This window comes from Athene noctua, chromosome 29 (assembly GCF_965140245.1).
Source record: "Athene noctua chromosome 29, bAthNoc1.hap1.1, whole genome shotgun sequence".
NCBI classification, from domain to species: Eukaryota; Metazoa; Chordata; class Aves; order Strigiformes; family Strigidae; genus Athene; species Athene noctua.
Genome location: NC_134065.1, coordinates 2,438,386 through 2,466,030, shown reverse-complemented (window position 1 = coordinate 2,466,030; position 27,645 = coordinate 2,438,386). Strand labels below are relative to the sequence as shown.

Here is a 27,645-nt window from a genome sequence, read left to right as displayed (position 1 = left end):
GTGGGGGCCGGGCGAGCCCGGGGATTGGGAGCAGGCGGTAGGCCTCTCCCTCGGCCCGGCCCCCAGCGCTCGCCGGGCGGGTCGTGAAGGGGAGCGGGGCGGGGGGGGGCCGCGCCGCCGCCGCCGCCGCCGCGCCGAGATCAACGCCGGAGCGGGGGGTCGGGCCCCGCCGCCGCCGAGGCCGCCGAGGCCGCCGCCGGGTTCCCGGGGATGGTGGCGGCCGGAGCGGGGCGGCGGCTCCCCGCGCCCTGACCGCCGAGGGGCCGCGGGCGAGGCACCATGAGCGTGCGGCCTCCGCAGGCCCTCGACAGGTAGGTGGGGGGCCGGGGGGGGACACCCGCAGCTCCCCGCAGCTCCCCGCGGCCTCGGGGCGGTTGTCAGCCGGGGGAGCGACGCCGGGGCGGCGGGGAGACCCCCCCCAGGCTGCGGCCGGGGGGTCCTCTCTGAAAAAGCAGCGTTTTGGGGTGAAACTCTGAGGTTTGGGGGGGCGTGGGTAGGGCAGGCCGCGGGCCCTCCCGCTGTGGAGGACGAGGGGGGGGTCACAGCCCCTCACTGCCCCCCCCCGGGCCTGTCCCTCCATCTCCCCGGGGTGCTGCGTCCCGCCGCGATGCTCAGAGCAGGCTTGTGGTGAGGGGGGGTTGTGTATTTGTGTGTGTGTGTGTGTGTGTGTGTGTCCCCTCAACAACAAAAAAACAAACAAACAAAAAAATTCCACCCCAAAACCAACCCACGGCTGACCGGTGGGAAAATGTGGCCGAAATTAGAAATGGGGAAACACCCATTTTTCCTCCTGCGCCGTTAAATATCTTTCCCTGGGCGCAGCAAGAGTGTTTTGCCCCAAATAGCCTCAGTTTTTAAGCTGAATTTCTTCAGGTGGGTTTATGGGGTGGGGGGTACACCCCTGGGGTGAATGGGGCACCTCACTGCCCTCCTACCCTCCTCAGAGCTCCCTTCTTCGCAGGCAATTAAGCTAATTAACCCCCTTCGGGATGCGTTCGCCTTCTGCCCTGGGAATGGGGCGCAAGCGGCCGGTGAGGGTCCCACTCGTGTGTGTCCCCCCCGCCCCGGGACAGCGTGGGCGCAGGTGGGCAGCACTGCCGGCGTCTCCCCCGCTCTGCGGACGGGAGGATGGAGGTCGGTGGGTGTTTGGGAGCTGGAAACGGGCACCTCGCCCCTCAGAGCCAGCTTGGACCCTTCCCTGCATCCGTGGGAATAAGCCTCATAAAACCATTTGGTTTTGGGGTGACTCGAGGAATGGAGGTGGATTGTGACTGCCCCGTCTTGGGGCGAGGAGCTTTCCCGTGTCCCTGGCACGGCCGCGCTGGTGGGCTGCGACCCCCCCCGTCCGCCCGTAGGGATGCGACAGCGTCTATTGCAACGTGGCTCTCGCCCCTTTGTGCCGCCGAGTGTGACTTTCTGCCCCAAACGAGCTCCTCGTGCTCCAGCAGAAGCCGACTCGGGGCGTTGGGGGTCCGCTGGGGACGTCCCTGGCCGGCGGTGTTGAGGATGCTCAACGCGGGGTTCCTGCGCGTCGGCGCACGCTGCGGTTTGGTGTGTTCGGTGGCAGGACGGGCAACATGTTGCCACTACCTTGGCCAACGAGCCCTTTTGCCTGGCTTTCTCCTGGTTTGGGGAAGCGTGAGACAGGGGCTGGGGTGGAGCACAAAACCACCCCGCCACGCTTCCCCTCTGGGTAACTCTTAATTAAAGTGGAGAACTCGGCCACGAGGCCCGCGACAAGGCTCTGCCTCTTCACAGCCAGCCCCGCTGGAGGAGAAATTAAAGAGCTGCTGAATATCGCTCCCATCCTGGGTGGGGAAGCAGCAGGATCAGGTCCCGGTGGCGTGTCGGAGCGGGGCATTGCTGCCCGACTTCCCCGCCTCGGGGACCTGCGGGGCGTCATTACCGGGCTTAAGGCTTCTCTCTGCTCTTTAAATAGCCGCAGTCTCCTCTGCTCTTTAAGGTCAGGCGCCTGAAGTGCCCTGACTGAGCTGGGAGTTGCTCGTTGCTGGGTGGCACAGCCCTCCGGCAACAAAAATCGTTTGGAAATAGCTTCACGTGAGGAGTTTTCCCCAGCAGCCCCCACCCTCCCGCCACCACTGAGCAAACGGTGGCTTTGAGGTAGGCACAGGGGCTTCTGCCCTCCGGTTGCCACAGCCCATTGATGCCCAGGCAACCCCTGTGGCAAGTTGGCTCCCAGTAGAGGCAGACCAGTGTAAACCAGTATGGATCTCCTTTCCCCCAGTGTTAGGAGATGCAGAAGGAGCCGCGTGTCACCAGCGAGCGCCGTCCAGCTGCGGGGACGTGACTTGTCCGTGGGTTTAGTCGCCGCTCTCTTATCATCTTGTACCGCCACGGTTTGAAATGTAGAAAGAAATTGTGGGGGAAAGCGTTTCGAGAGCTGCGCTGGTGGAAAGAGGCACAACCCTCCCTGCTGTGGGGTGTGCGGCTTTTATTTAGGAGGAAGGTCAGGGAGAAAACATCGCTTCGGGGTAGGTTATTCCGTATCTCGCTCTCGCTGCTACAGATCTCACACCCTAAAAGCACCGTCAGTGCCGGACAAACCAGATCTGCCAGTCTGTTTTCCAGGAGGTGAGTGGCACCGTTAATGATGACACTGCCCGGCCCGGGGAGAGCTCGCCAGGGGTTTGATTTGGGGTGGCTCATGGTTTTGCTGCACGCTCCAGCAACGTTCCCAGGAAAATCTGGGCCCTGCATCATCCTCGGCGGGGAAGTCGCATCCCGGCTCCGCTTTCCCATCAGATTCTCCCCCCACTCCACGCTCCCGTGCCGTGGTTTTTCTTGCAGGCCAGGGAAGGAAAGGATGGCACAGAGTTTTTAAAAGAAAATTTTGTGTGAGGAAAAGGCTTTCGGTGTGCAGGGTTGCTGCTGATCTGGCCTAACTTTGGTGGTAGCGGTTGTGATGATACTTAATGTTTATGTCGCAGAGTGTGTGCAAAGTGCTGTGCAGACGTTATCTCATTCAGGTGTAAATACTTGCTCGCCCCTTCCTCACCTCCTGCAGCCCCTTCGTGTTCCCCAGCGCTTGCTGGTCTCTGCTGGGCACAGCGCTTCAGTCTCCATCTCTTTTTGGGCCTAATCCTGCTCGGGAGCTCCCACAGCCACCTCAGGGAGTGGAGCCGGGGTTGTTTTGTTTCTCCCTTCCCCAACTGCACCCTCGTAGAGCTGCCGGGGGCTGGTTGGGGAGAGACCGGTGCTGGAGGACCCCGGCCCAGCGAGCCGGACAGGCAGCGCGACTGCGAAACCCGAGCGATTTTGCGTAACCGACTGGCTGCCCGAAATCACAGCTGTCCCCGCGCTCAGCCTCCGTTCCTCCCCGTGGGGAATTGGCATTGCAAAAATTTGCAGCACACAGACAATTAGAAATGTGGGGAATGGAGTCTGCTGCGCCATTAAACAACCAGGGCTGCTCCGCTCGTCACGTTAATTTTTATTTCTCCCCCCCCCCCCCTCCATTTAATTAAAAGTCTTAATTTAAACAAAGCTTTTGCAGAATACCCCGTCTGCTGCAACAAAGTTGCTGGAGGAATCCGGGGATTTAAATTCAGTTTGCTGTGGCGCGTACGCGGGACTTTGCATCTGATTTGCAAAATGAAATTTGCTACCAGCCGCCTCCTGAGGGCTGAGGCTTTGCTTTGCTTTTTCTCCCTTGGAAAAAAAAAAAAAAAAAAAAAAGGCAGAAAGAGAGAGAGAGAGAGAAGGAAAAAGCTTTGCTGCATAAACCCCAGATGGATCCGGGATGACTCCAGCCTCGTGGATTCGCGGGCAGCAGCTGCGGGGTGGTTTGGCAGTGGCACGTAGCCTGCGTGCCGCGGGGACGCGCCGGCTCTCGGCCGGCTGCCGCCTCGCCGCCGCTGTTGCCGAAGCCCCGGCGCTGGCAGCACGCTGGCGGGTCCCAGCTCTGCTGCCGGGAAGAAGGAGCTGCCTTGCAAACACCCCAGGGTCGGCCCGGTGGGGATGGAGGCAGCGGGATCACGGTCCAACCCCGGTCAGAGGTCCCTGGAGGGTCGCTCTCGTCCCGGGCTCTGATGTGCTTCGCCGGCTGGGAGGTGGAAACCTGTTGTGCGTTGTCGGGTGGGAAAAGAGAAGAAAACCAGATCTTCTCGGGGACCGGGGGGGGGTGTGTCATTGCAAGCTGCGTCTGCAGGCGGCCAAAAATGTCGAGAAATTATTATTTATTTATTTCCTCCCCCCCCCCCTCCTTTTTTTTCCTTCATTTGCTCACAGCACCATAGCGAGGTTTAAATCTGCCTCGCCGTGCAAACTGAGACGCAGCCGCGTAATTACGAGCTTCCCCGATGCGTCATCGTGCCGCGGCCGATGGCTCGGCCACGGAGCGGGAGCGGCGGGAGGCTTTGAGCCTCGACCTCTCCGTCCCCAGCGAGCGGTTCCTGGGCGGGGGGGACACACACACGCACACCCCGGTCCCGGAGGCTGCAGCGGGGGGGATGCAGAGCGACGTTCCCGGGCAGAGGAGTGTCGGGGCTGGACATGTGTTCCCTCCGGTGTGCGGCGGGGAGGGGGAAGGGGAGGAAGCTGAATCATTTTTATGTTGGGTTTTTGGATGGTGGGGGTTTTTTTGTTTTGTTTTTTTTTGGAGCTGAAATTCCTTCCTTCCTTCCTGTCACCAGAATACCAGTATGTGAAACTGTCCACGGGGCCGTGGCCTGGGGGAGCGGCCGGCAGCGGGGTTTGGCACGGGAGATGCCGGGTAATCCCGGTGCTACTAGCAGCGCAGACCGTAGCGTCAGGCTGCGGTGGAAGCTCTGACTCAGTGGCAAGAGGAATCCCACCAAGACACTGATTTCCCTTTTCAAGTTGTGGCTTTTTTTTTTTTTTCTTGTTTTCCACACACATTTCTATTTTTTCACAACTTTTTCTGCTGATGGGCCGACGCTGGCCCCTCCTGCCACCCCACTTGCTTCAAAAGGCAGCAGGTTTCCAGGCATGACAGTGCGGGCTCTGACTATTTGCAAAACATTTTCTCTTCCCCGGGAGCTTGGATCCACCGTTTTGAGACCTGGGAGGGAAAAAAACCCTAAAGCTCCCAGTCTTGGAGAGAGTGTTTTGCAAAGCTCCGGCTGGAGACTGACCCGCTTTGAGGATTTGATCCTATTTCTCCCTTAATCTTTTAATTGTGGCGTTTGCTCTGCGTGGGCTCCCGAGGTGGCAGCGCCTGTGCTGTGCTTTGCTCTTGAGCGTGCGTGATGATTTTGTTTTCTTCCTTATTTTTCCTTTTTTTTTGGTCTCAGCTGTGCCTCTCACCGGGATGCCTGGCCTGCCTACCTTCTCCCATCCTGCCCCTGTTGAGGCAGCCGACACAGAGCATCTTGCTCCTCTTGTTGTGTGTTTCTGAAAAGTAAATAGCTGTGATTTAACTCAAAGTAGCCAAAATCGAGGAAAATAACCTCAGAGCCAAAACCTCTGAGGGTAGCACGTAGGATGTGGCTGCAGGTGCTGGTCCAGAGACTGGCCCCGGCGCTCAGACTGGGCAAGTCAAGGGCCGTGGCAGGATTTGGGCATCGTACAAGGGCTCTGGAGTTCCAACTTTTAGGAAAACCAAAGTGTCTTTCAGGGCACCAGAAGGAGCTTCCCCAGCTGCAAACAGGCGTTGGGGTCAGGTCTCCGTCAAGCTGGCAGCGTTTGGTTTAAAATGGCATGTTTTGGCTCTCTGTAAGTCAATTAGGAAGGAGCTTATGCAAAGCCGAATTAAACTACTCTTTTAGACAGCAGTAAGCCAGCGCTGGCCTGGCTCCTTCGAGCAGGATGGAGCCGGGCTCCTGCCGCGGGCGTGGGGCTGGCATGTCCCCCCGTGGTGCTGGTGTTGGCCCGGTGGCTCCTGGTGGGCTCAGCCACACGTGGTCGTGGCACCGCTGGGCACCGGGGTGCTTCCCCTAAGGAAGAGGCTTAACGACTGTCCCGCTGTGCAGCAGCACCTTAAGTCCTGGCATCCGGGGTGATGCGGAAAGAGGAGCCGATCCTTCCTTGGCCTGGATAAGCAGCGGGTCTGACCTGCCCCAAGAGCACCTGGCTGCTGGGTAATCCCGTGGGGTTAATCCTGCACCTACCCTTCGCCCACCAGCTGTGCCGCTCCCCATCCTGGATGGCCTCTGAAACAGGGTGGGGGGACTGGTCCCATCTCTGCCCCCAGCTCCTGGGGAAGCCGTTGGGATGCTTTGACCCTACCCCGGGCTGCGCCTGGGCTCCTTCGTGCCGAGGTCCTGGTTTATTCCCCCGCTTTAGCGAGCGAGGGTTGTAGTCGAGTAAATTAGAGGCTGCGACGTAACGGTTGTGCAGGTCGGGTCTGGATTAGGATTGTCCAGGCGACCTTTCAGCGAGGTGTTTCCTAATATTAATCTCCCGGAGCGCGGGCAGGAGCCAGGGGATTGTTGCACCTCAAGAAGAGGCCCCAGTGGCGACGCTGTCGGGTTTACGCTGCCTCAGGCTCTGTGTCCCCATGGGGTGGCCTGGGGGGGACCCTCTTGCTTGATGCTCTCCCCGTTGCGCAGAGGAAGGCACAAAACCAGGAGGAGGATTTGCACGGAGAAAGGAGAATCCTGCCCCGAGCCCGGCGGGCACAGGGGGGTGTTTTTGGGTCCCGCCACCCTCCCTGAGGGGTGTCAGCACGCTGTCACCCTGCCCTCAGTCACACCTCTGCCTCTTGGTCTGTTTGTCTTTCCCCGCCTCCCCGCGCCGCCGTCTTCCGGGTGTCCCTTGGGCCACCTCTCGCCGCCACCACCCCGGCAGCCGAGCGGGCAGCAAGAGGCAGCCTCACCTGCCCAGGTAAGCGGGGTCGGCGGCGGGGCTGCGTGGCTCTCATCCTGCACCCCCGCTTCAGCGCAGCCTGCGGGGGCTGAGGCAGAGACCGGCTGCTTTGCCCGCCCGGAACGCCTTCATTTTCTCACTCTTCCCGTTGCTTTCTGTCCCCTCCGGCCCTGCCCCGACGGGGGAGAGCTGTGGCTGGTGTGGGGAGGAGGAGAGACAGGACAGCGGAGCCGCGCTTTCATCCCTGGGATGGTGTGAGATCGTGGAGGGACGCAGGGAAGGGGAGGCAGCGCTCTGGGGCCCATGTTCTGGGGATGGGGCTGGGTTTGGGGCAGAATCAGGCCCCTGAGGAGCGGGAGAGGCTGAGGGCTGCTCTGGCACACCGTTCCCTCTGGCCACAGCTCGTGGGGCTCCTGCCCACCCACCGAGCCTGCCGGCACTGTCTTGTTCAGGCAGGGGTGGCTGCCCAGCTTGAGCTTCTCCAGACCCCCGTTAGCAGGAGAATAAACATTGGGGCTCGAAAAAGCCATGCAGAGCAGCCCCCCGCTTCCAGCACAGCAGTGAGGGGATGAGCTGTGCCCCAGAAAGCCCCGTGTACCCATCCAGCATCCAAAGCCCTGCTGCAGGACTAGCCAGGCTCAGCGAGAGGGCAGGACCGTAAAGTAACTGTCCGTTGTCTGTCTGTCTGTCTGTCTCTCCCCCATCCTTCACTGCTTCGTGTCTCTCCTTCCATCAGCCCCGCTGCAGCCTGGTAAAGACCTGCCGCCCAGCTCCGTCCTGCCTGCGCTGCATGATGCATCTCGCCCTGAGCCCCGCTCCCCCCCTGCCAGCAAACACGAGACCCTGGGGTTCCTGGCGCTGAGCGGGGGCTCTTTTGGGGCTCTCCCGGGAGCCCTTTGGTGCCAAAGGGAGAGGAGCCTGTTCGCGGGGCGGTGTGGGGACAGGCAGCTGGAGGGACGGGCAGCGCTCGCCCGTGCTGGCTGCGTCACCTTCCAGCTCTGTGCTTTTGTTTTTCCCGAGCGTGGCTGGAGAACGGCTTTGTCCAGCTGTCCCCGGTCCCACTGAGGCTGGAGGGTGGCTCCATCCAGCCGTCCCCCTCCCTGAGCTCTCCTCCTCTGCAGGTTAAGCAGCCTGTCTTCCCTGGGTGATTCGTCTTCAGAGCGGAGGTCTCCCGGGCACCACCGCCAGCCCTCCGACTCCTCCGAAACCACCGGTAAGTTTTCCTGCCTCCTCCTCTGCTTCTCTTGCACCCCAGGACTTGATCTGGCGCCAGGAGCATGGGGCACGTTGCTGCCTGGCTCAGTCCTTGCAGCACCCGCCGGGACACAGCTCCTGTGCCCTGTGGCAGCACCCAAAGTCACCCAGCCGAGGCTGCAGGTGCCTGGGGAGGGCAGGACCCGGCAAAGCAGCCGGGGATCATCCAGCAGCCGGGAGCTCTCCCCACCCTGCCCGTGCGCGCTGGGGCACCCTGTTTTCAGGAGAAAGGGTCCGAGCAGGGACGTCACGTGAGGATGAGGAGGAATGAGCCGTGCCCTTGGGTCGCTGACTCCCGGGGCTCTGCACCAGGCTCTGCCCGCAACCCCTGAAACCCAGAGTGGCAGGGCGGGGGGTCCCCCACAAGCCAAGCCTGCGCCCCAGGCTCAGAGCCTCACTGATTTTCCCTCCTCTTCCTCCCCAGGTCTGGTCCAGCGCTGCGTCATCATCCAGAAGGACCAGCATGGCTTCGGCTTCACCGTCAGCGGCGACCGCGTCGTCCTGGTGCAGTCGGTGCGGCCAGGTGAGAGGGGCCGGTGCTGGCAGCAGGCAGGGGGGGGCAAGGGGGGGCACGACATGCCTCGGGGCTCCCCTCACCCGCCCAAAGCTTCATCCCTTGTGAGAAAACCTGAGAGAAAGGGGATTTTCCTTCCTAAGTGTTGCCCGCTCGGGGTCTCGCTACGGCATCAGCCAGGATGGGCAGGACACGATTGCTGGGGGGGGTGGGGGAAGGCAGGTGGTTTTGGGGGGAAGTGTTTTGGGCAAGCTCCCCAAAACCGCTGCGTTCTCCCCGCTCCTTGTACAACCCCGGGGAGCTGCTGACGGTGGGTGGGTGGGGAATTCCCTTTTGTAGCCCTGGGTAAACACAGACTCAGCAGCTCAGTGCTCTTGGCGCTGTGCTGCCGGAGACGCTGCCGGTTTTGCTGTATAATGACTTTGCGGGGTGGCAGGGCTTGGAGCAGCAATTTAAATAGACAATGAGCTGCTTATTTTACAGCGGATGTTCCCACCTCCTCCCCCTTCCCTCCCCCCCCACCCCAACTCTAGCCCAAAAGCCAGGAAAAATTAGAATATAGGAAGGGGAAAATGCTGCAAGTTTCAAGGGCAGGTTAGCGCTGGAGTGCCTCTCTCCTGCAACTGGAGCTGTGTGGGGAGCCCCCTGCATCAGCCCCCTCGCCCTGGGGGGTGTCCCCAGGTGCAGGACAGCCCAGAGCATTGTCCCCCCTCTCCCCTCTCACTTCATTTGCCAATAACGAGACCGTTAAAGCCGAAAGAATCCCAACAATCCGATGTACTTTCCACTCTCGGCGCTCGCTGCCGTGTCCCAGGGCCTTGGCTTGGAGTTGAACCTAATGGAAACATTTTCCTCTTGGTTTTGGCTTTAGGAAAAGCGAATTTTTCGTGTATCCCAACCTCAGCTTTGTTAAAGAGCAGGCAGGGGGGGAGGAGGCAGAGCAGTGCTGCTCTTCCTGGGCCCCGCTCCTGCCTTGGGATCCAGGCACCTGGTGGCTCTCTAGATGTGTCAGAGCCAACCCGGGTGGTGGGATAAGAGGTTGGGGCCCCCTCTCCCACCTCGAGACGAATGGAAAAGGCTGAGGTGTGGCTGGGTGAGCAGAGGAGGGCTTGGCTGGATGAGCTCTGAGCTGAATTTGTGCTGGGGTTTGCGTGTAAAGCCCCAGAGTTGGTCACCGGCCTTGTCCCCCGCGGGAAATACGTGCTTGGTGGTCCCCGTGTCCCCACCCTGACAGGAATGTGCCGAGATGATCTGGGAGTGTTGGGAGTGGAGCCCCTGGCTCCATCTGTCTCCCCTCCATCCCTCCTGACTGTATCTCTCCTCCCTGTGTCGCAGGGGGGGCGGCCATGAGAGCCGGGGTGCAGGAGGGGGACCGCATAGTCAAGGTGAGTCCCCCGGGTTGTCACCTCCGCCGCTTCTCCGCGCCCTGCTCCCCCCCCGCCAGCCTCTCTGACCCCCTCTCTCCTCTCCCAGGTGAACGGCACGATGGTGACCAACAGCTCTCACCTCGAAGTGGTGAAGTTAATCAAGTGTGAGTACGGCCGGGGAGCTGCGGTGGCTCCTTCTGGCCCTGGGTGGCCAGCAGCCACAGTGCCCACTGGCCAGCCGCTCTGCCTGGGCTGCTGGGGGTGAAGAGGGGAGAGGAGCACATTTCCATCGGGTTACTGGGGAGATTGGTGGCAGCCAGCCCCCACCTCTTGCACTCCCAGGGTGACACTTTGCCCCATAGCAGGGTCCTAAAAAGACAAAATAGCATTTACAGTTTCGGTCACGAGCCTTGCAGCACAGAGAGGCACCTCAGCCCACAGCATCCCACCCAAGGGCAGGTCTTGATTCTTGGGGGAAAAGATGGGAAAATTTGTCTCGATCCTTCCAGTGAGTGTTTGCAGGCTGGGCCCGGGGAGCACCCGCCACGGCAGAGGTGACCTCGCTGCTGACAGAGCCGGGGATGTGCCCACCCCGCTGCGGCGATGCCCGTGGGGTGGGTTAGGTCGAGAGAGTGAATAACGCGAGTCCTTCTCACCCTTTCCCGTTCTCAAATTTTTCCAGCTGGTGCCTACGTCGCTCTGACCCTCCTGGGCTCTCCCCCTCCCTCGGTGGGGCTCTCCGGTTCTCAGCAAGATGTGAGCACAGCGGGGGCTCCCCGCATCACCCCCGCCTGCCCCCCGCCGCCTCCCCCGCCGCCGCTCCCCCCGCCGCAGCGCATCACCGACCCCAAGCCCTTGCAGGTAGCAAATAACGGGGTGTTCCCCCCCCGCATCATCCACGCTGCTGCCCTGCCCTCTCCTGCGCGGCACGGTGGGCAGGAGGAAGGCAAAACTCAACCTGTCTCTTTGTCTCCATCCGAAACTGCAGGACCCTGAAGTCCAGAAGCACGCGACGCAGATTCTCCGCAACATGCTGCGGCAGGAGGAGGCAGAGTTACAGGTGTGGCAGCAGCACGGCTCTTTTTTCAGTGTAGAGCCTCAGCGGAGCAGCCCTGGGTGCTGCCCTTGCCCAGCACACAGCGATGAGCGCGTGTTTTAGCCCATCAGCTCGCTCCACCCCGTGGGCCAGCAGGGACAGGGGAGGGATCTGAGCCCTGGGCTCGGCACTGGGGAGGCCGCCCCTCGATTCCTGGGTGCAGTTTTGGGCCCCTCACCCCAAAAAGGCCATTGAATGACTCGAGCGTGGCCAGAGAAGGGCAACGGAGCTGGGGCAGGGTCTGGAGCACAGGTCTGCTGGGGAGCGGCTGGGGGAACTGGGGGGGTTCAGTCTGGAGAAGAGGAGGCTGAGGGGAGACCTCCTGGCCCTCTGCAACTCCCTGCCAGGAGGGGGCAGAGAGGGGGGGTGAGTCTCTGGAGCCAAGGCCCCAGCACCAGGCCCTGAGGGAATGGCCTCAAGCTGCCCAGGGCAGGGTCAGGCTGGCTCTGAGGAAGGATTTCTGTGCAGAAGGGGCTGTTGGGCGTTGGAATGGGCTGCCCAGGGCAGGGGGGAGTCCCCGGGATCCCTGGGGGGGTTGAAGAGTCGGGCTGAGCCAGCGCTGAGGGATCTGGGGGAGTTGGGAAGGGTCAGGGGGAGGTTCATGGTTGGGCTGGAGGAGCTTCAGGGGCTTTTCCAACCCAGAGGATTCTGGCACTCTGTGACGGGGTCGGGGCTGGTGTGAGTGTCCCCTCTTTCTGCTCAGCGCTTCTACGAGGCGTACAGCCGAAACCCTGCCAGTGCCGTGGAGGAGCAGATCGAGGGAGCGCGCCGGCGGGTCAGCCAGCTGCAGCTCAAAATCCTCCAGGAAACTGGTGGCTCCCTGGTACGTGAAATTAGTGGGGTTACCTCCAGTTCAGGGTGTCTGTGATCCCTCCCGACTCCATCCGAGCCTAGGGACACCCTCCCAAGGTGGTGGGGACAGCAGTAGAGACATCCCTGGTTTCCAAAAGCTGCTGCCCGTCCCTGGCCCTGTGTCCAGGTGTCCCCACGTGCCGGGGAACATCCCCCGGGTCCAACACATCTCCTCACATTGCAGGATTCGGGGCGGCTGTGCAGCGACTCCGGCTTGACTGCATTCAGGGTGGTGGAAGGTGAGTTGTTCCGGCGTTTCGGAACATCCCCACGGCTCCGTCTCCTGAGCAGGCAGCTCAGTGTCTCCTCTGCTCCCAGGACGCCTCTCCCTGGACTCGCAGGACGGTGACAGCGGGTTGGAGTCCGGGCCGGAGCGGTTCCCCTCTGTGAGCGAGGTGAGAGTGGGGTTACCCCCATGGGGAGCCCACCCCAACTTCTGCTGGGCCCTGGGAGTGGGGAGGAAAGCCCAGATGGATGAGTCTGGGCCTCCTCAGGGTTCGAGGACCTGCCTTTGACATCACAGTGATTTGTTTGTCATCAGAACAAACCAAATTCCTCACAACGCGCCCTCAGCTCTGAATTTCTTGGGCTTCTAATGCTTAGTTTGGCGCGACCGCCCTCAAAATGAAGGGTACCCCGAAGTTTTTGGCTTCTGGTCCTAATCTAAAAGGTTTTCTAATGGCACTGGAGGGTTTTTACGGTTTCCAAGTTCCCTGGGCCTGTCTCCCTTTATGGTCTGTGACCTGGAAACCGCTCTGGAGGCGGCCCCGGGTGCCTGTGCCCGGTGGGCGAGCGGCAGCGCGTGGCGTGGAGCCCGGCCACCGCCGCCTGCCCCTGAGGCCTGCGCTGCCGTCCCGAGCAGAGCTCCCTGAACCGCAACTCCGTCCTCTCCGACCACGGCCTGGACAGCCCACGCACCTCCCCAGTCATCAGCGCCCGCCTCTTCCAGCACCATCGCCGCCAGGGCTCCGACACCCCCTTCCCCCCCGCGGCCGAGCAGGTGGGCTGGGGCCGGCTGGGGGGTCCCGCTGCACCCCCAGGGCATCGGGTGGGTGCTGGGCCCTGTCGGAGGTGGTCTGAGCCTCCCTCAGGAGCTGGCGGAGGGGGAAGGTGTGTGTCCCTCCCACCCCGAGCCGGGCGTCTGGCTCTGAACTGTTCCCTCTCCCTGGCAGGGGTTGGACCGGACAGGACGGCCCCTCATCATTGGGCCAGAGGAGGATTATGACCCGGGTTATTTCAATAACGAGGTAACGGCATCCAGAATACTCTTGGCTTTTGTGCCTCCTGAGGGGACAGAGCTGTCCCCCTCCCACCCGTGGTCGTGGCATTTAGAAATAATCCTGGGGACATCCAGGGACAGGCGGGTCTGGGGTGAGGAAAGGGCTGTGGGAACCGGGGGTTTAACCTGGTACTGAGCCTTACGCCAGGCCTGATCCAGAGGAGTGAATTCCTTTCCTTCCTAACTTGTACCAGTGCCAGCGTGGCCAGCAGGGACAGGGGAGGGATCTGAGCCCTGGGCTCGGCACTGGGGAGGCCGCCCCTCGATTCCTGGGTTCAGTTTTGGGCCCCTCACCCCAAAAAGGCCATTGAATGACTCGAGCGTGGCCAGAGAAGGGCAACGGAGCTGGGGCAGGGTCTGGAGCACAGGTCTGCTGGGGAGCGGCTGGGGGAACTGGGGGGGTTCCGTCTGGAGCAGAGGAGGCTGAGGGGAGACCTCCTGGCCCTCTGCAACTCCCTGCCAGGAGGGGGCAGAGAGGGGGGGTGAGTCTCTGGAGCCAAGGCCCCAGCGCCAGGCCCCGAGGGAATGGCCTCAAGCTGCCCAGGGCAGGGTCAGGCTGGCTCTGAGGAAGGATTTCTGTGCAGAAGGGGCTGTTGGGCGTTGGAATGGGCTGCCCAGGGCAGGGGGGAGTCCCCGGGATCCCTGGGGGGGTTGAAGAGTCGGGCTGAGCCAGCGCTGAGGGATCTGGGGGAGTTGGGAACGGTCAGGGGGAGGGTCATGGCTGGGCTGGAGGAGCTTCAGGGGCTTTTCCAGCCCAGATGAGTCTGGGGTTCTGTAACTGGCTCTTTCTCCTCTGGTCCCTTCTCTGCGCAGTGTGACTCCCTTTTCCAGGACCTGGGCAAGCTGAAATCCCGGCCGGCTCATCTGGGGGTTTTCCTGCGCTACATCTTCTCCCAGGCAGACCCCAGCCCCCTGGTAAGGGCCCCGTCACTGTTGCTGCTGGGGACACAGACACACACAGACACACACACACGCACATGGGACAGCGTATTTGGCACCGTCCCCTCCTCCAGCTGAGCGCAGGGTGGTGCTGCTTTGCTGAACCCATCCTCAAAGCTCTGCCCGAGGCTCAGGCAGCTGCCTGCACTCTGGTTGTCTGCTGCAGGCAGCTGCCAGCCGGTGGTTTCCCAGCTGTGCGTGCATGTGAGAGGGAAACACAGCATAGGGTTACACTTCCTCCCCTTCCTCCCAGGCGTGGCACGGTGGGGTGCTGCCCTCCCCAGACCCCAGTGATCGTTTCCTGTTTCATGGCCGTCTGGGCGCCGCTTTCCCGAGCCTTTTCCCCTCCCTGCTCCAAACCCTTCCTCCTCCGCTGCCCATCTCCACTCTCCCCTCCTTGCAGCTCTTCTACTTATGCACGGACGTTTGCCAGCAGACGACGGCCAAGGATTCCCGGGTCTTGGGGAAGGACATCTGGAACATCTTCTTGGACAGGAACGCGGTGAGGGCAGGAGGGCAGGACAGGGGATCAGCACTGGGTGTCGCAGCCCTCGCACGGGGATATTTTTAACGGGTTTTTTTGCCACTGACATTACTTTTGTTGTTGCTGGTTCCTCCGCATCGGTGCAAGTGGTTGCATAAGGCTTGTACCCCAGGCCTTGCACAACTCCAGCTGCCCCGCTGCCTGGAAGCTCGGTACAGGCAGGAGGGGAGGCTCCTGGCAGTGAGGACGCAGCTCCAGGTGCTCCTGTTAGTGCTCCCGGGGGGCCCAGAGCCCCCCTTGGAGGGAAGTGGGGTCCTGTTGAGCTGCTCCGTAGGGGGTTGTATGTTGGATGCTGGGTGCTTGGTGTGGGAGATCCCAGTTCTGGCCTCTCTGGCTGCAGAAACTGCCACGGGGCGATGGTGCAGGAGCACAGGGCACCCTCTCCGTGATGGTTTGAGCCCGGCTCTGGCATGTGCACCATGTCCCCAGCTCTGTCGAGCCCTGCTCGCTGCTTGGGGAACGTGAACTGGTGCTGAGCTGCTCTTGTACCAGCACTGGCGTGGCCAGCAGGGACAGGGAAGGGATCTGAGCCCTGGGCTCGGCACTGGGGAGGCCGCCCCTCGATTCCTGGGTTCAGTTTTGGGCCCCTCACCCCAAAAAGGCCACTGAATGACTCGAGCGTGGCCAGAGAAGGGCAACGGAGCTGGGGCAGGGTCTGGAGCACAGGTCTGCTGGGGAGCGGCTGGGGGAACTGGGGGGGTTCAGTCTGCAGAAGAGGAGGCTGAGGGGAGACCTCCTGGCCCTCTGCAACTCCCTGCCAGGAGGGGGCAGAGAGGGGGGATGAGTCTCTGGAGCCAAGGCCCCAGCGCCAGGCCCCGAGGGAATGGCCTCAAGCTGCCCAGGGCAGGGTCAGGCTGGCTCTGAGGAAGGATTTCTGTGCAGAAGGGGCTGTTGGGCGTTGGAATGGGCTGCCCAGGGCAGGGGGGAGTCCCCGGGATCCCTGGGGGGGTTGAAGAGTCGGGCTGAGCCAGCGCTGAGGGATCTGGGGGAGTTGGGAAGGGTCAGGGGGAGGTTCATGGTTGGGCTGGAGGAGCTTCAGGGGCTTTTCCAACCCAGATGACTCTGGGATTTAGTTCTGCCTTCCCTCCCCAGCCTCTCCGAGTGAAAGTGTCTGAGCAGCTCCTGGCTGAGATCGGTGAGTGAGGGGCTCTCTGGTCGTGTGCCGTGAGCCAGGGCCTGTCCCTGCCATCTGCACGGATGGCACCTTTGCCTTGACCAAGGGGCTGTTCATGAGGATGCCAAAGCAGGATCCCAAAGGACTTCTGCAAGCCTCTGGCTGTTGCCCTTTTAGTGAGGATGGGACGAGGTCTGGCACTGGAGCTCCTGAGCTCTTCCCCAGCTCGGTCCCTGAGGTCTTGTTGTGGGTGGGTGTCTGTGTTAAATGGGAGACAGGTTGTCCCAGCTCTGCCCAAGGGCCTGGGGCTGCCAGAAGATCCCCTGGGCCCTCCTTGCATTCTGAGCATGAGTGGTGACACCAATTCTCCTCTCCCATCCCCAGAGACTCGCCTGCGGAATGGGGACGATGTCCGAGCCGCCCTCTTTGAAGCTCAGGAGATGGTGATGCCCGAAATCCAGGAGCAGATCCAGGACTACAGGTAACGCAGCTGCCCGGCTGCTCTGCAGAGCTCGGCGGCCTCCTGCCTCTCTCGTGGCCCTGACCCTTGTCTTCCACAGAACAAAACGCACGATGGGCCTGGGCAGTCTGTACGGGGAGAACGATCTCTTGGACCTGGATGGGGACCCCCAGAAGGAGCGGCAAGTAGCCGAGAAGCAACTGGCCCAGCTGGGCGACATCCTGTGAGTGCCAGGCTGCTGCGGAGGCTCCCTGCACCACACATGGGGAAGAGCCTCTGCCTGGATTTGGGGCGAGGAGGTGGGGAAGGGCATCGGGCACAGGCTTAGCTCTGCTCCTTGATCCTGCTTGATCCACACATTTGCTGTTAGAGGTGGGAAGGAGAGTTTGGAGCCAGCATGGGGTGTGGTGAGGAGCAGGGGGCACAGTGGGATGAAGGGCTCGGGGCTGTGAGCTGCGTAGAGAAGCCTGGTCCAAACAAGCTCTTTTATCCCTCCCCGTTTCTCTCTCCAGGTCAAAATATGAAGAGGACAGGAGGTGAGTGGCCCCGGGGCGCAGCGGGAGCATGCCCAGATGCGACTGCCTTACAGTGGCTAGCTGAGGAGGCAAAAGGAGAGGGGTGGCAGGAGCATCCCCTTCCCATGCTGGCCTCCAGCACCCCCTCTCCATGCCAGGCATACCCCCGTGGGCTCTCAGGCTGGCCCTGGAGAAGGGGGAACACTTACCCCGGGGTCCTGGTGCGCTAGGTGCAGCCCCCTGCCAGCCCCAGCTTGCCCTCTTGAGCTGCTTCTCGCCTTCACTCCTGTCTCACATGCCCTGCAACCCAACCTGGGCATCCTCTCCTGCCTGGGGAGAGAGACCCTCTCCCTGCAGAGCCCCACAGGACCTGCCTGCCTCACCCATCGTCTCCCCTGGCCTGGGGTCGGATCTCCAGCCCCACTCTCTCCTCTCTTCCAGCTCCCCCATGGCCTTTGCCCTCAGCACGTATATGAACCACACAGGCATCCGCAGCCGGGAGCCCCGAGCGGCCGGCACCAGCGAGAAGGCCCAGTCCCTCCCGGACAGGGACAAGTGGCTGCCCTTCTTCCCCAAGACCAAGAAGGTGGGTGAATTGCTGGCAGCTGCTTCTCTGCCCCGGGACCAGTTTCTTGCTGCTGGATCTTTGAAGGCCACTCCAGAGATCCCCATCTCCCCCCCTGCATCATGTCTGGGAGAGCCACTTAGTGCCAGGGCAGAGCCAGATCCCGGCCCCGGTCCTTCCCCGGGGTGTTCAGCCAGCGTGGAAGAGGTTGGGGACACCCTCGGGTGGTTACAAGCGTTTTTATCGGTGCTCCTCTCACGTGTCCCAGCAGAGCAGCAGCACGAAGAAGGACAAGGATGCCATGGAAGACAAAAAGCGCAACCCTATCCTCAAGTACATTGGGAAGCCCAAAATCTCCTCCCAGAGCAGTGAGTATCGGGACCTTCTGGGGTGCTGTACCCCCCAGCCTGCCCACTGCCTGGAGATCTGCAGCCTGGGGCTCTTGGGTGGCCCCTGGCACCCGTGGGGCTCCCGTTCACCTGGTAGCAGGCGCTTCTTGTCAGCCACCCTCCGTTCTCCTCCAGCTGCTCGTTGGAAACGTGTTGTCTCAACCATCCGTGCTCCCACGTGGCTTTGAGGGGAGTGGGAAGGGAACAGAGCCAAGCTCTTCCCCCAGATTTATCTTATATACCCAATCCTGCAGGTTTACAGGCTGCTGGCTCTGTCTTAAAAGTGGCACAGCACCTGAGGGGGCCAAGAGAAAGTGTGTACGTGTGTGTGTGTGTGTGTGTGTACACGTGTGTGTACATGTGTGGGCGCCTGTTCCTCTTCCTCCCCTTCTGCTTTGAGTTCTCATGCCGTTAGCTCACATGTTCCCTCTTTGCCTCCTTCGTTGCCGAACTGCAGGATTGATTTGACATCTCATTTTTGTTTTTCCTTTCAGCATTTCATGTCCCTTTGTCCCCTGTTGAAGGTAAAAGGCCTCTTCTTTTGTTTGCCATTCACCTCATACACTTAGTTTTATTTTGTCCCCCCAAAACTACCCCAGCGTTGTTACAGCGGGTGTTGGGGTGGGCTCAGCTGGTTTCTGTGGGCTCCAGGAGGAGGGTTGGCCACGGTGGCCATTCCCACCCAGCGCTGGGGCATCCCAGGTGCCCACTCAGCTCCTTTTCCCGGAGGAAGCTGGTGCCCAGCCGCGGGGGAAGCCCCTCGGTGAGCGGTCGCGATGCCGCCGGCACCTTTGCCTCCGCAGCCCAAGCTGGGCGACGCGGCCCGGTCTCACTGGGGTTGTTTCTTTGCTTTGGCCCCAGCAGTCAAACCCGGCAATGTGAGGAACATCATCCAGCACTTTGAGAACAACCAGCATTACGAGAGCCAGGAGCCCGGCACCCAGCGCCTCTCCACCGGCAGCTTCCCCGAGGACCTGCTGGAGTCGGATGGGTAGGGCAGGGGGATGCTTGGGGGGGGAAGGGCCTGTTTTCAGGGCTCCCATCGCAGTTTTTATTGGGTTTCACAGAATCCTTCAGGTTGGAAAAGCCCCTCGGGATCATCAAGTCCAACCCTCAGCCCAACTCCACAAAGTTCTCCCCTACCCCACAGCTCATCCCAACGGCCCTGAAACCCCCCCAGGGATGGGGACTCCCCCCTCCCTGGGCAGCCTGTTCCACTCTCTGACCACTCTTGCTGGGAAACATTTTCTCCTCCTGCCCAGCCTGACCCTCCCCTGTGGCAGTTTCCAGCCGTTCCCTCTTGTCCTGTCCCTGATCCCCTGGGAGCAGAGCCCAGCCCCAGCCTCTCTGCAATGTCCTGTCAGGAGCTGCAGAGAGGGATGAGGGCTCCCCTCAGCCTCCTCCTCCTCACACTGAACACTCCCAGCTCCTTCCCTGCCTCCTCACAGGATTGATTCTCCAGCCCTTCCCCAGCCTCGTTGCCCTCCTCTGCCCTCGCTCCAGCCCCTCGAGATCTCTCTGAGATTGAGGTGCCCAAACCTGGACACAACCCTCCAGGTGTGGCCTCCCCAGGGCAGAGCACAGGGGGACTGTCACCTCCCTGCTCCTGCTGGTCACACTAGTGCTGATACAGGCCAGGATGCCGTTGGCTTTCTTGGCCACCGGGGCACACTGCTGGCTCCTGTTCAGCTGCTTGTCAATGTTGTTTGTGTGCGTGGGGGTGTCGCTGCCTGTCCCACCAGCCTCAGCCTGTTCTCGGTGTTGTCTCCCTGCTGCAGTTCCCGTGCCGAGGTCAAGCTGGGCCGCTCGGAGAGCTTGAAAGGCCGGGAGGAGATGAAGAAATCCCGGAAAGCAGAAAACGTGCCTCGGTCCCGTAGTGATGTGGACATGGACGCTGCAGCCGAGGCCACGAGACTTCACCAGTCGGCATCATCCTCCGCTTCCAGCCTGTCCACGAGGTGGGAGACACTGTCCGAGCCCTGGGAAGGGAGGATTTGGGTTCCCCCGGGTGTGTTTGGCTTCGAAGGGGAGCTGGGATGGCTTGGGGGGGATCTGAGAGCGGAACCCCTTGGGCTGAGATGCTGTCTCTTGGGAAAGCTTTTGCTAAGCCTGTGGGTCAAGCCCCTCAGAGCTGGGTGGTCCTGGCCCCGCAGCGCCCAGCAGAGCCGACGTTTGCCGGGGGACAACAGAGAGAATTGGGCTTTAATCCCCGTTTGTGCCCAAAACCCCTCTCATAGCCAACCCTGGAGAGGCTTATGGAAACGCTTCTGGGTGCTGCCCCGCAGGGTGCAGTGATGGGAGGTGGGGGGCCAGGACATGAGGACACCAGGGTGACTCTCCCATCCCTCCCCAGGTCGCTGGAAAATCCCACCCCCCCGTACACGCCGAAGATGGGACGCAGGTGAGTGGCCCAGCCGCCGTCTCTGCCGTCTCTACCGAGCCGGCCGGGTCCCTGGGGCCAGTTTTCCTTCAGAGCAGGGTCACTGTAGGGGTGTGCCGGGGCTGTCCCCCCGCTGTGGCGGTCAGAGGGGCTCCATCTCTGCCTTCCTAGCTTTGCCCTCCCCATAAGCGAGCCTTGACAGAGCACAAGGGGAGGTGATGCCCGGGGCTGCCCCGGGAGGGAGTCCCCTGTTAGTTCTCCATCCTCCTGGGGCGAGGGGGCACCTCTGTTCCCTTGTGTCTCACGCAGGAGCTTAAAGGACCTATATAGATGTCTGCTGGGGGACCTAGTCTTTTAGCTCGAGAGTCAGAGGCTTGTACTTCTTGTGCTGAAGGCCCCGGGTTCAAGCCGAAATAGGGCCCAGGTAGATATTGGCTGTACTGGGAGCGCTGCGGGGTGGCTTGGCTGGATGCGGGTGGCTGCAGGGGACTCCCACTGCCACCTTTCACCCTCCCAGGAGCATCGAGTCGCCCAGCCTGGGTTTCGGCGTGGATCCCTTCTTGCCTCATCTCCTGGAGGACGAGCAGGGCCAGCTCTCTGACCTGGAGCCCGAGCTGGACTCCCAAAACTGGCAGCACACGGTCAGCCGGGAGCTGGTGGCCAACCTCCCGCAGAAGGAGATCGACCGGCAAGAGGTGATCAATGGTAAGGAGGAGGAAGAAGAGGAGGAGGAGGAGGAGGAGCAGGGTGCACCCCGGCAATGCCACGGGGCCCCCCCAGCAGTGTGCCCCAGCACCGTGGGCCCCACCCCGGGCACTTCTCCACCCCCGTGCCTTTCGCACAGAGCTCTTTGCCACCGAAGGGTCTCACCTCCGCATCCTCCGAGTCCTCGACCTCCTTTTCTACCAGCGGATGAAGAAGGAGAGTCTGCTGGCGCGGGAAGAGCTGGCGCTCCTCTTCCCCAACCTCCCTGACCTGATAGAAATCCACAGTAAGCCTCTTCCCGCTCGGATCCTGCTCTTCCCTGCAAATACCCCGCTGTGCTGGGAGCAGAGGGTGGCCCACGTGGCCTGTGGTTGCCTGGGGGCTCCTGCCTGGTCACCCCCCACTCAGACCAGCCTTGCTGACAGCATCGTATCGCTCCGGCCTCTCCTTTCCCCTCCCCTGGGAGCAATCCTGGGGTTTTTTTGCACACTCTGCCCGTGTCTGGGACCAGCCCTTGGTGTAACACGCTTTCAGGACACGCTTTTTCTGTCCCCCGCCTTGACATGCTGCGTCCCCACGAAGCCCGTGCAGCTCTTGGCCCCTCCTGCCTGCACCCGTGTCAGAGCTAGCCGCGCCCCTCTGAGGGCTCGTGAGGACGAGTGGTGGGTGGCCCCCAGGGCCCCGTTCACGTCAGTCCTGTCTGTCCCTCACATCCTCATTCAGATTCTCTCTCCGAATCCATGAAGAAGCTCCGGGAAGAAGGACCAATCATCAAAGAAATTGGGGATCTCATGCTGTCTCGGGTAAGGGGGGGGACAAGGGGGGTAGAGCCCCCGGGGACATCTCAGTGGGGTGGGGTGTGGTGTCATCTCTAAGGGGGGGAGGAGGTGACCCCACTGTGGCTGCGCTCAGAGCAGATGAGCTCAGGGAGACTCAGGGCAAAGCCCAGGGGGTGCCTGAGTGTGGTTCTCCCCTGCACCCCCCCTCGCCCCCAGTTTGACGGCCTGGCCAAAGAGGAAATCCAGCAGGTCGCTGCTGACTTCTGCTCGTACCAATCCATTGCCCTAGAGCTGATCAAAACCAAGCAGCGTAAGGAGACCCGTTTCCAGATCTTCATGCAGGTTTGTCCCTTTTCTGGGTGGTTCCTCGCCCCGCTGCTCCCCCTGGCTTCGCCCTCACACCCCCAAATCCCACCTCGGGGCTTTCGCCCTCTTCCCTCTAGGAAGCAGAAAGCAATCCCCAGTGCCGGCGCCTGCAGCTCAAGGATTTGATCATCTCTGAAATGCAACGCCTGACCAAGTACCCGCTGCTGCTGGAGAACATCATCAAGCACACCGAGGGTAGGGGCTGGGGAGGGGGGGCACCAGTCCTTCGGCTGGAGGGAGGCTCTGTGGTGCCATCCAGAGCAAAACCCCAGGGCAGTGGGGAGGATGTGCTGCATTTCCAGCAGGAAGAGCCAGGCCAGGGGGGGCCTGTACCAGCCCTGGCGTGGCCAGCAGGGACAGGGAAGGGATCTGAGCCCTGGGCTCGGCACTGGGGAGGCCGCCCCTCGGTTCCTGGGTTCAGTGTTGGGCCCCTCACCCCAAAAAGGCCATTGAATGACTCGAGCGTGGCCAGAGAAGGGCAACGGAGCTGGGGCAGGGTCTGGAGCACAGGTCTGCTGGGGAGCGGCTGGGGGAACTGGGGGGGTTCAGTCTGCAGAAGAGGAGGCTGAGGGGAGACCTCCTGGCCCTCTGCAACTCCCTGCCAGGAGGGGGCAGAGAGGGGGGGTGAGTCTCTGGAGCCAAGGCCCCAGCGCCAGGCCCCGAGGGAATGGCCTCAAGCTGCCCAGGGCAGGGTCAGGCTGGCTCTGAGGAAGGATTTCTGTGCAGAAGGGGCTGTTGGGCGTTGGAATGGGCTGCCCAGGGCAGGGGGGAGTCCCCGGGATCCCTGGGGGGGTTGAAGAGTCGGGCTGAGCCAGCGCTGAGGGATCTGGGGGAGTTGGGAACGGTCAGGGGGAGGGTCATGGTTGGGCTGGAGGAGCTTCAGGGGCTTTTCCAACCAAGGTGATTCTGGGATTCTGTCCTGGGGTGAGAAAATCTCCCTCTTGTCATCGGGGAGCTCTGGGCCGGCAGCGTTTTGCACTGGGGATGCGCCTGGGAGCCCGTCGCAGTGGGACGGGACCGGCCCGTCCTCCTGATGCGCTCTCACCTCCCGGCCGTGCCAGCGGGCACCTCGGAGCACGACAAGCTGTGCCGAGCCCGGGACCAGTGCCGGGACATCCTCAAGTACGTGAACGAGGCGGTGAAACGAGCGGAGAACCGGCACCGGCTGGAGGGCTACCAGAAACGCCTGGATGCCACCTCGCTGGAGAGGACCAGCAACCCGCTGGCTGCTGAGTTCAAGGTAGCCCCAGGACCTGGGCAGTGGCGGGGGGGGCTAGTGGGGGTCTCCCCAGCACACGCTCAGCACCGCCCTCGGCTTCCCGCAGAGCCTGGACCTCACCTCCCGGCGCATGATCCACGAAGGGCCGCTCACCTGGCGCGTCGGCAAGGACAAGACTGTGGGTACGGACCTTCCTCAGTGCCTTGTACTGGGAGCACTGGGACACCTCCCACTGCCTCCTCAGCATCCCCCAGGACATGGGTGTTTTACCCCCAGCCCCAGTGGCGTTACAAGGACCCTCTTAGCCCCCTTTGCTGTATCCCCGGAGACATTTTCTCTCCTGGCTGCAAGGAGGGAACTGGTGAGCGTGTCCCTGGCTGAGCCTCCGCTCTCTGTCCCTTCTCCCACCCCAGACCTGCACGTGCTGCTCCTCGAGGATCTCTTGGTGCTGCTGCAGAAGCAGGATGAGAAACTGGTGCTCAAGTGCCACAGCAAAACGGCGCTGGGCTCTTCGGACAACAAACAGACCTTCAGCCCCGTCCTCAAGCTCAACTCGGTGCTCATCCGCTCCGTGGCCACAGGTGGGGAGAAAAACCGGGGTGAAGCCGTGGGGGCTGTCAGCGTCCCGCAGCTCCGGCCGGGTCCTGCCGCGGCCGTGCTGGTGCCAGCGGGTCGGGTTAAAGCCCTGGGCCGTGCTCTTGCCCTTCCTCATCGCTCTTGGTTGCCCCACGCGCAGATAAACGAGCCCTCTTCATCATCTGCACGTCGGAGCTGGGCCCGCAGATCTACGAGCTGGTGGCGCTGACGTCCTCCGAGAAAAACACGTGAGGCTGAGCGGGACGGGTGGGGGCAGCGATGGGCAGTTCCTGCGTGGGGTGGGGGCTTCTCGGGGGGGCACTTTTCCCCCAGGGAGCTAACGGGGGGTCTGTGCCGGGCAGGTGGATGGAGCTGCTGGAGGAGGCGGTGCAGAGTGCCACGAGGAATGCCACCTTCCCCCCCAAGCGCCGGACGCCGGAGCCCACCCGTGCAGCACCCTCTGGGTGAGCCTTGCTGGGAGCCGGGGCCACAGCCCAGCCCTGTACTGGTGGGCACTGGGGGATGAGGCCAGCTGGCTCTCCAGAGGACAGTTGGCCTGGGGACAAGGGTCTAGCCCAGTCCCATACTGGTGGGCACTGGGGGATGAGGCCGGCTGGCTCTCCAGAGGGCAATTGGACTGGGGACAACGGTCCAGCTCAGTCCCATACTGGTGGGTACTGGTGGACAAGGCCAGCTGGCTCTCTCCAGAGGGCAGTTACTGGGGACAGGGGTCAAGCCCAGTCCCATACTGGTGGGCACTGGGGGACGGGGCTAGCTGGCTCTCTCCAGAGGGCAGTTGGACTGGGGACAAGGGCCTAGCCCAGTCCCATACTGGTGGGCACTGGGGAACAAGGCCAGCTGGCTCTCTCCAGAGGGCAGTTGGCCTGGGGACAAGGGTCCAGCCCAGTCCCATGCTGGCGGGTACTGGTGGCCGAGGCTAGCTGGCTCTCTCCAGAGGGCAGTTGGACTGGGGACAAGGTCCCTCCCTAGACCCTGGAGCCATGCGGGGGGGGGGGGTGCCAGGGATCCTGGCACCTTGTTTGGGGGCTCAGGCAGCGTCTGCCCCAGGGGGTGGGTGCTGCCCCCGAGCCCCTGGCTCCTGCCTCACGCCCTTCCCTGTCCCCGCAGCCTGGTGTTACCGGACCCCGACGTCTCCCCGCTCCTGTCCCGAGGCGCCAGCTCGGGCGCAGAGGCAGAGGCAGAGGATTGCTCCTCAGGTAACCCCCCCGCCCCCCCAGCTGCTCTCTGCCTGCACCTCGCCCGTCTCAGGCTGTCTCTGAGCTCTCCCCCTTCTCCCCGCAGCCGACGACAATCCCCCCGCGCTCCTGGGCGAGGAGAAGCCCCCGGCGCTGCTGGAGGAGCCGGGGAGCAGTGAGGTGGAGGAAGGCGAGGAAGACCTGCCTGCACCCCCCTTGCCCGACGTGGAGGCAGCTGCCCCCCCCATCCCGGCCGAGCAACCGGGGCCCCCCACGCGCCTGCTGCTGCTCCCCGAGCCCGTCGGCACGGAGGGGCTGGCCGAGGCGGCGCTGGAGGATGGTGAGTGCGGCGGGGGGGGCTCCAGCAGAGACACCCCCCCACCACCGCCCCACCCCAGCCTCTCCCAAAGGGAAGCGAAATCCCCAAACCGCCTTTTTTCACCCCATCCCAGTGGAGAACCTGTGGCTCCTGATCCTGCAGAGGCTCCTGCCGTGCCGCGACGCGGAGCCCGAGGACGATCTGACGCCGACGCCGTCGGTCGTTGCGGGAAGCGGCCTGGCCTGGGGCTCGGGGCTCCCCACCTGCGAGTCCCCCTCTCGGGGGGTGCTGGCAGAGCCCCCCGGGACCGCCGAGGACACGGAGCCCCAGCCACGGCGGGAGGAGACAGACGAGCCGTGTGCGGCCGCTGAGGAGCCGAGTGGCTACAAAGTCGTCCGGAAAGGTAGAGGGGTGACGGCGGGGGGGGCCTCAGGCGGGCAGGGACATGGGGGGGCAGGCGCCGGGGACCCCTCTTTTCCCCCCAACCTGCCCCTCGCTGGGATTTGGGGTCTCGCTCCGTGTTTGTCTGCATCTGGATTGGAGCTGGGGGCTTGTAGGGGGCGGTGAGGGGTGCAGGTGAACCCCCCCTTCTGTCTGCTGTGCGCACCCCACAGGTCTGGGGCTCTGAGGGGGTGCTGGTGGTGGGTGCTGATGGGTGCTGGTATTGGGGTGCTGGTGGCAGAACGCTGTTGAGTGGTGGGTGCTGGTGGGTGCTGGTGGATGCTGGTATTGGGGTGCTGCTGATGGGTGCTGTTATTGGCATGCTGGCAGCAGAATGCTATTGGGTGCTGGTGGTGGGTGCTGGTATTGGGGTGCTGGTATTGGGGTGCTGACGAGTGCTGGTATCGGGGTGCTGGTGGCAGAACGCTGTTGGGTGCTGGTGGCGGGTGCTGATGGGTGCTGGTGGTGGGTGCCGGTGGCGGGGCCTGCTCACCCCTTCCCTCTCCCTCCTCCCCTCTTTCTTCGGGGTGCACAGCCCAGGCGGAGGGTGCTAAGGAGGCCACGCCCTCTCCAGGCAGCAGCCAATCAGAAACTGAGCTGCAGGAAGGAGGCGGAGCTAATGTAGATGGTAAAGAGACACACCACACCCCCCCCATCCCCTCCCCAGACCTCGCAGGGTGCCCCCACGTCCCCCCACCCCCCCTGAGGGGAGCAGTGTCCTCCGAGGGGACATGTGGCCCTGCCGGGGGGGGGGACGGTGTCACTCGGGAGCGACTTGGGAGCCGGATCCTGCCCACGAAGGGACACAACCCCCAAGGAGGGTAGTGGGGCGGGGGGGGGCAGGAACTTGGGCAACAAACCCCCCTGGCAGGGGCCACCAACACCCACCCGAGCGGGTCCCTGCCTCACTAACGCTGCTCATCCCTTCTTCAGGCAACTATTTCTACGTCAGCATGCCGGCGGGCCCCCCCCAACCCACTGCCACGGCCCCTGCGCCGCCCCCCAGCCCCCCCCGGGGCTTCCCGCAGGAAGCACCCGCCCGTCCCAGCCCCGCCGAGGGGTCCCCGGACCCCCCAGCTCCCCTCCGCGACGTGGACCTCATCTTCCGCACCATCGAGCAGCTGACGCTGAAGCTCAACAGGCTGAAAGTGAGCCCCCAAACTGGGGAGGGTGGGGAAAGGGGGGGTCCTCTCAGCGTGTCATGAAGGTGGGGGGGGGGGGGCCCCCCAAACTTACACCACCCCCGCTCTGACCCAGCACCTTTCTCCCGGGCCCCCTCCAGGCTGTGGAAGCGGCGCACCGGGAGCTGCTGCGGTCGCTGGGGCGCAGCTTCGCGGCCGTCACCACCCCCCCGGGGGGCTCAGCCCCGGACACGGACCAGTGGTCCCAGCAGCCCCCCAGCCCCGAGGGTGACAGTCCCTTGGCCCGCGCCCTCCGGACCCTGCAGGGCCCCATCACCAACACCCCAGGTGAGAACCACACCCCCCCCCCGCAGTGCTTCCCCTTTCCCCGTCCCCCCCCCAGATCCTCTCACCCCCCTTCTCTCCGTTTTCTCCAGGCTCCAGAGCCCCCCTCGCCGAGGACCCCGCTCGCGACACCGGCCTTTAGCCACAGTGGGGAGGGGGGGGCTCCCCCCCCTAGAATCTCTCAAAGCCGGGGAGCTGCCCAACAGCCCCCCTGCGCCCCCCGCCCCGTTCTGGCAGCCGCGGGAGCCCCCCCGCCCCAAAACTACCCCGGGGGGGTGGGGGGGGGTGGGGGAGCTTCGGCTGGAAGGAGGGAGCACAGTCTGGCAGGGCTGGCAGCCGGGGCCCCCCCCTCACCCCCTCGCATGGCAGCCCTGGCTCAGCCTCCCCCCCCCCCTCACCGCCTCCCCATGCCCCCCCCGGCCGTGAGAGCTGGATCTAGTCTGTATAAATGCACTTTGTTCTGTTCCTCTCCGTGCTGCGGCCCCCCCCTCCCTCCCTGCTGCCTATAAATATGTACGTACGTG

General features: G+C 63.0%; 1 protein-coding gene across 7 annotated transcripts; it reads left to right on the top strand.

Annotated features, from left to right (window-relative positions):
* The first annotated feature begins 113 nt into the window (after positions 1-113).
* On the top strand, positions 114-27,645 carry ARHGEF11 (Rho guanine nucleotide exchange factor 11). Of its 7 annotated transcripts, none has more exons than XM_074929218.1 (42): positions 114-311; positions 6,769-6,804; positions 7,908-7,999; positions 8,465-8,563; positions 9,890-9,939; positions 10,028-10,085; positions 10,604-10,782; positions 10,910-10,981; positions 11,721-11,840; positions 12,054-12,108; positions 12,188-12,264; positions 12,732-12,869; positions 13,042-13,116; positions 13,962-14,063; positions 14,491-14,589; positions 15,724-15,766; positions 16,130-16,226; positions 16,306-16,428; positions 16,718-16,741; positions 17,162-17,306; positions 17,554-17,653; positions 18,169-18,198; positions 18,539-18,665; positions 19,453-19,632; positions 20,028-20,075; positions 20,572-20,759; positions 20,899-21,045; positions 21,483-21,562; positions 21,755-21,880; positions 21,982-22,099; positions 22,966-23,144; positions 23,230-23,305; positions 23,537-23,704; positions 23,860-23,947; positions 24,062-24,163; positions 24,828-24,916; positions 25,002-25,235; positions 25,348-25,617; positions 26,191-26,283; positions 26,589-26,803; positions 26,938-27,124; positions 27,214-27,645. In XM_074929218.1, the coding sequence occupies exons 1-42, from the start codon at positions 280-282 to the stop codon at positions 27,261-27,263; spliced, it is 4,611 nt and encodes a 1,536-aa protein (XP_074785319.1). In that variant the 5' UTR covers positions 114-279; the 3' UTR covers positions 27,264-27,645. The 7 variants fall into 7 exon arrangements, with proteins under 7 accessions (XP_074785319.1, XP_074785317.1, XP_074785320.1 ...); XM_074929216.1 differs by having other exon boundaries at positions 18,536-18,665; positions 27,214-27,644; XM_074929219.1 differs by having other exon boundaries at positions 17,557-17,653; positions 27,214-27,643.

Excerpts from the sequence above, each read along its gene's own strand:
- ARHGEF11 (XM_074929216.1), top strand. The coding sequence starts at position 280 with ATGAGCGTGCGGCCTCCGCAGGCCCTCGACAG. Across the intron at positions 17,307-17,553 it reads TCTTCCCCAAGACCAAGAAG|CAGAGCAGCAGCACGAAGAA; the intron begins GTGGGTGAATTG and ends CACGTGTCCCAG. Across the intron at positions 21,563-21,754 it reads GGGATCTCATGCTGTCTCGG|TTTGACGGCCTGGCCAAAGA; the intron begins GTAAGGGGGGGG and ends CCTCGCCCCCAG.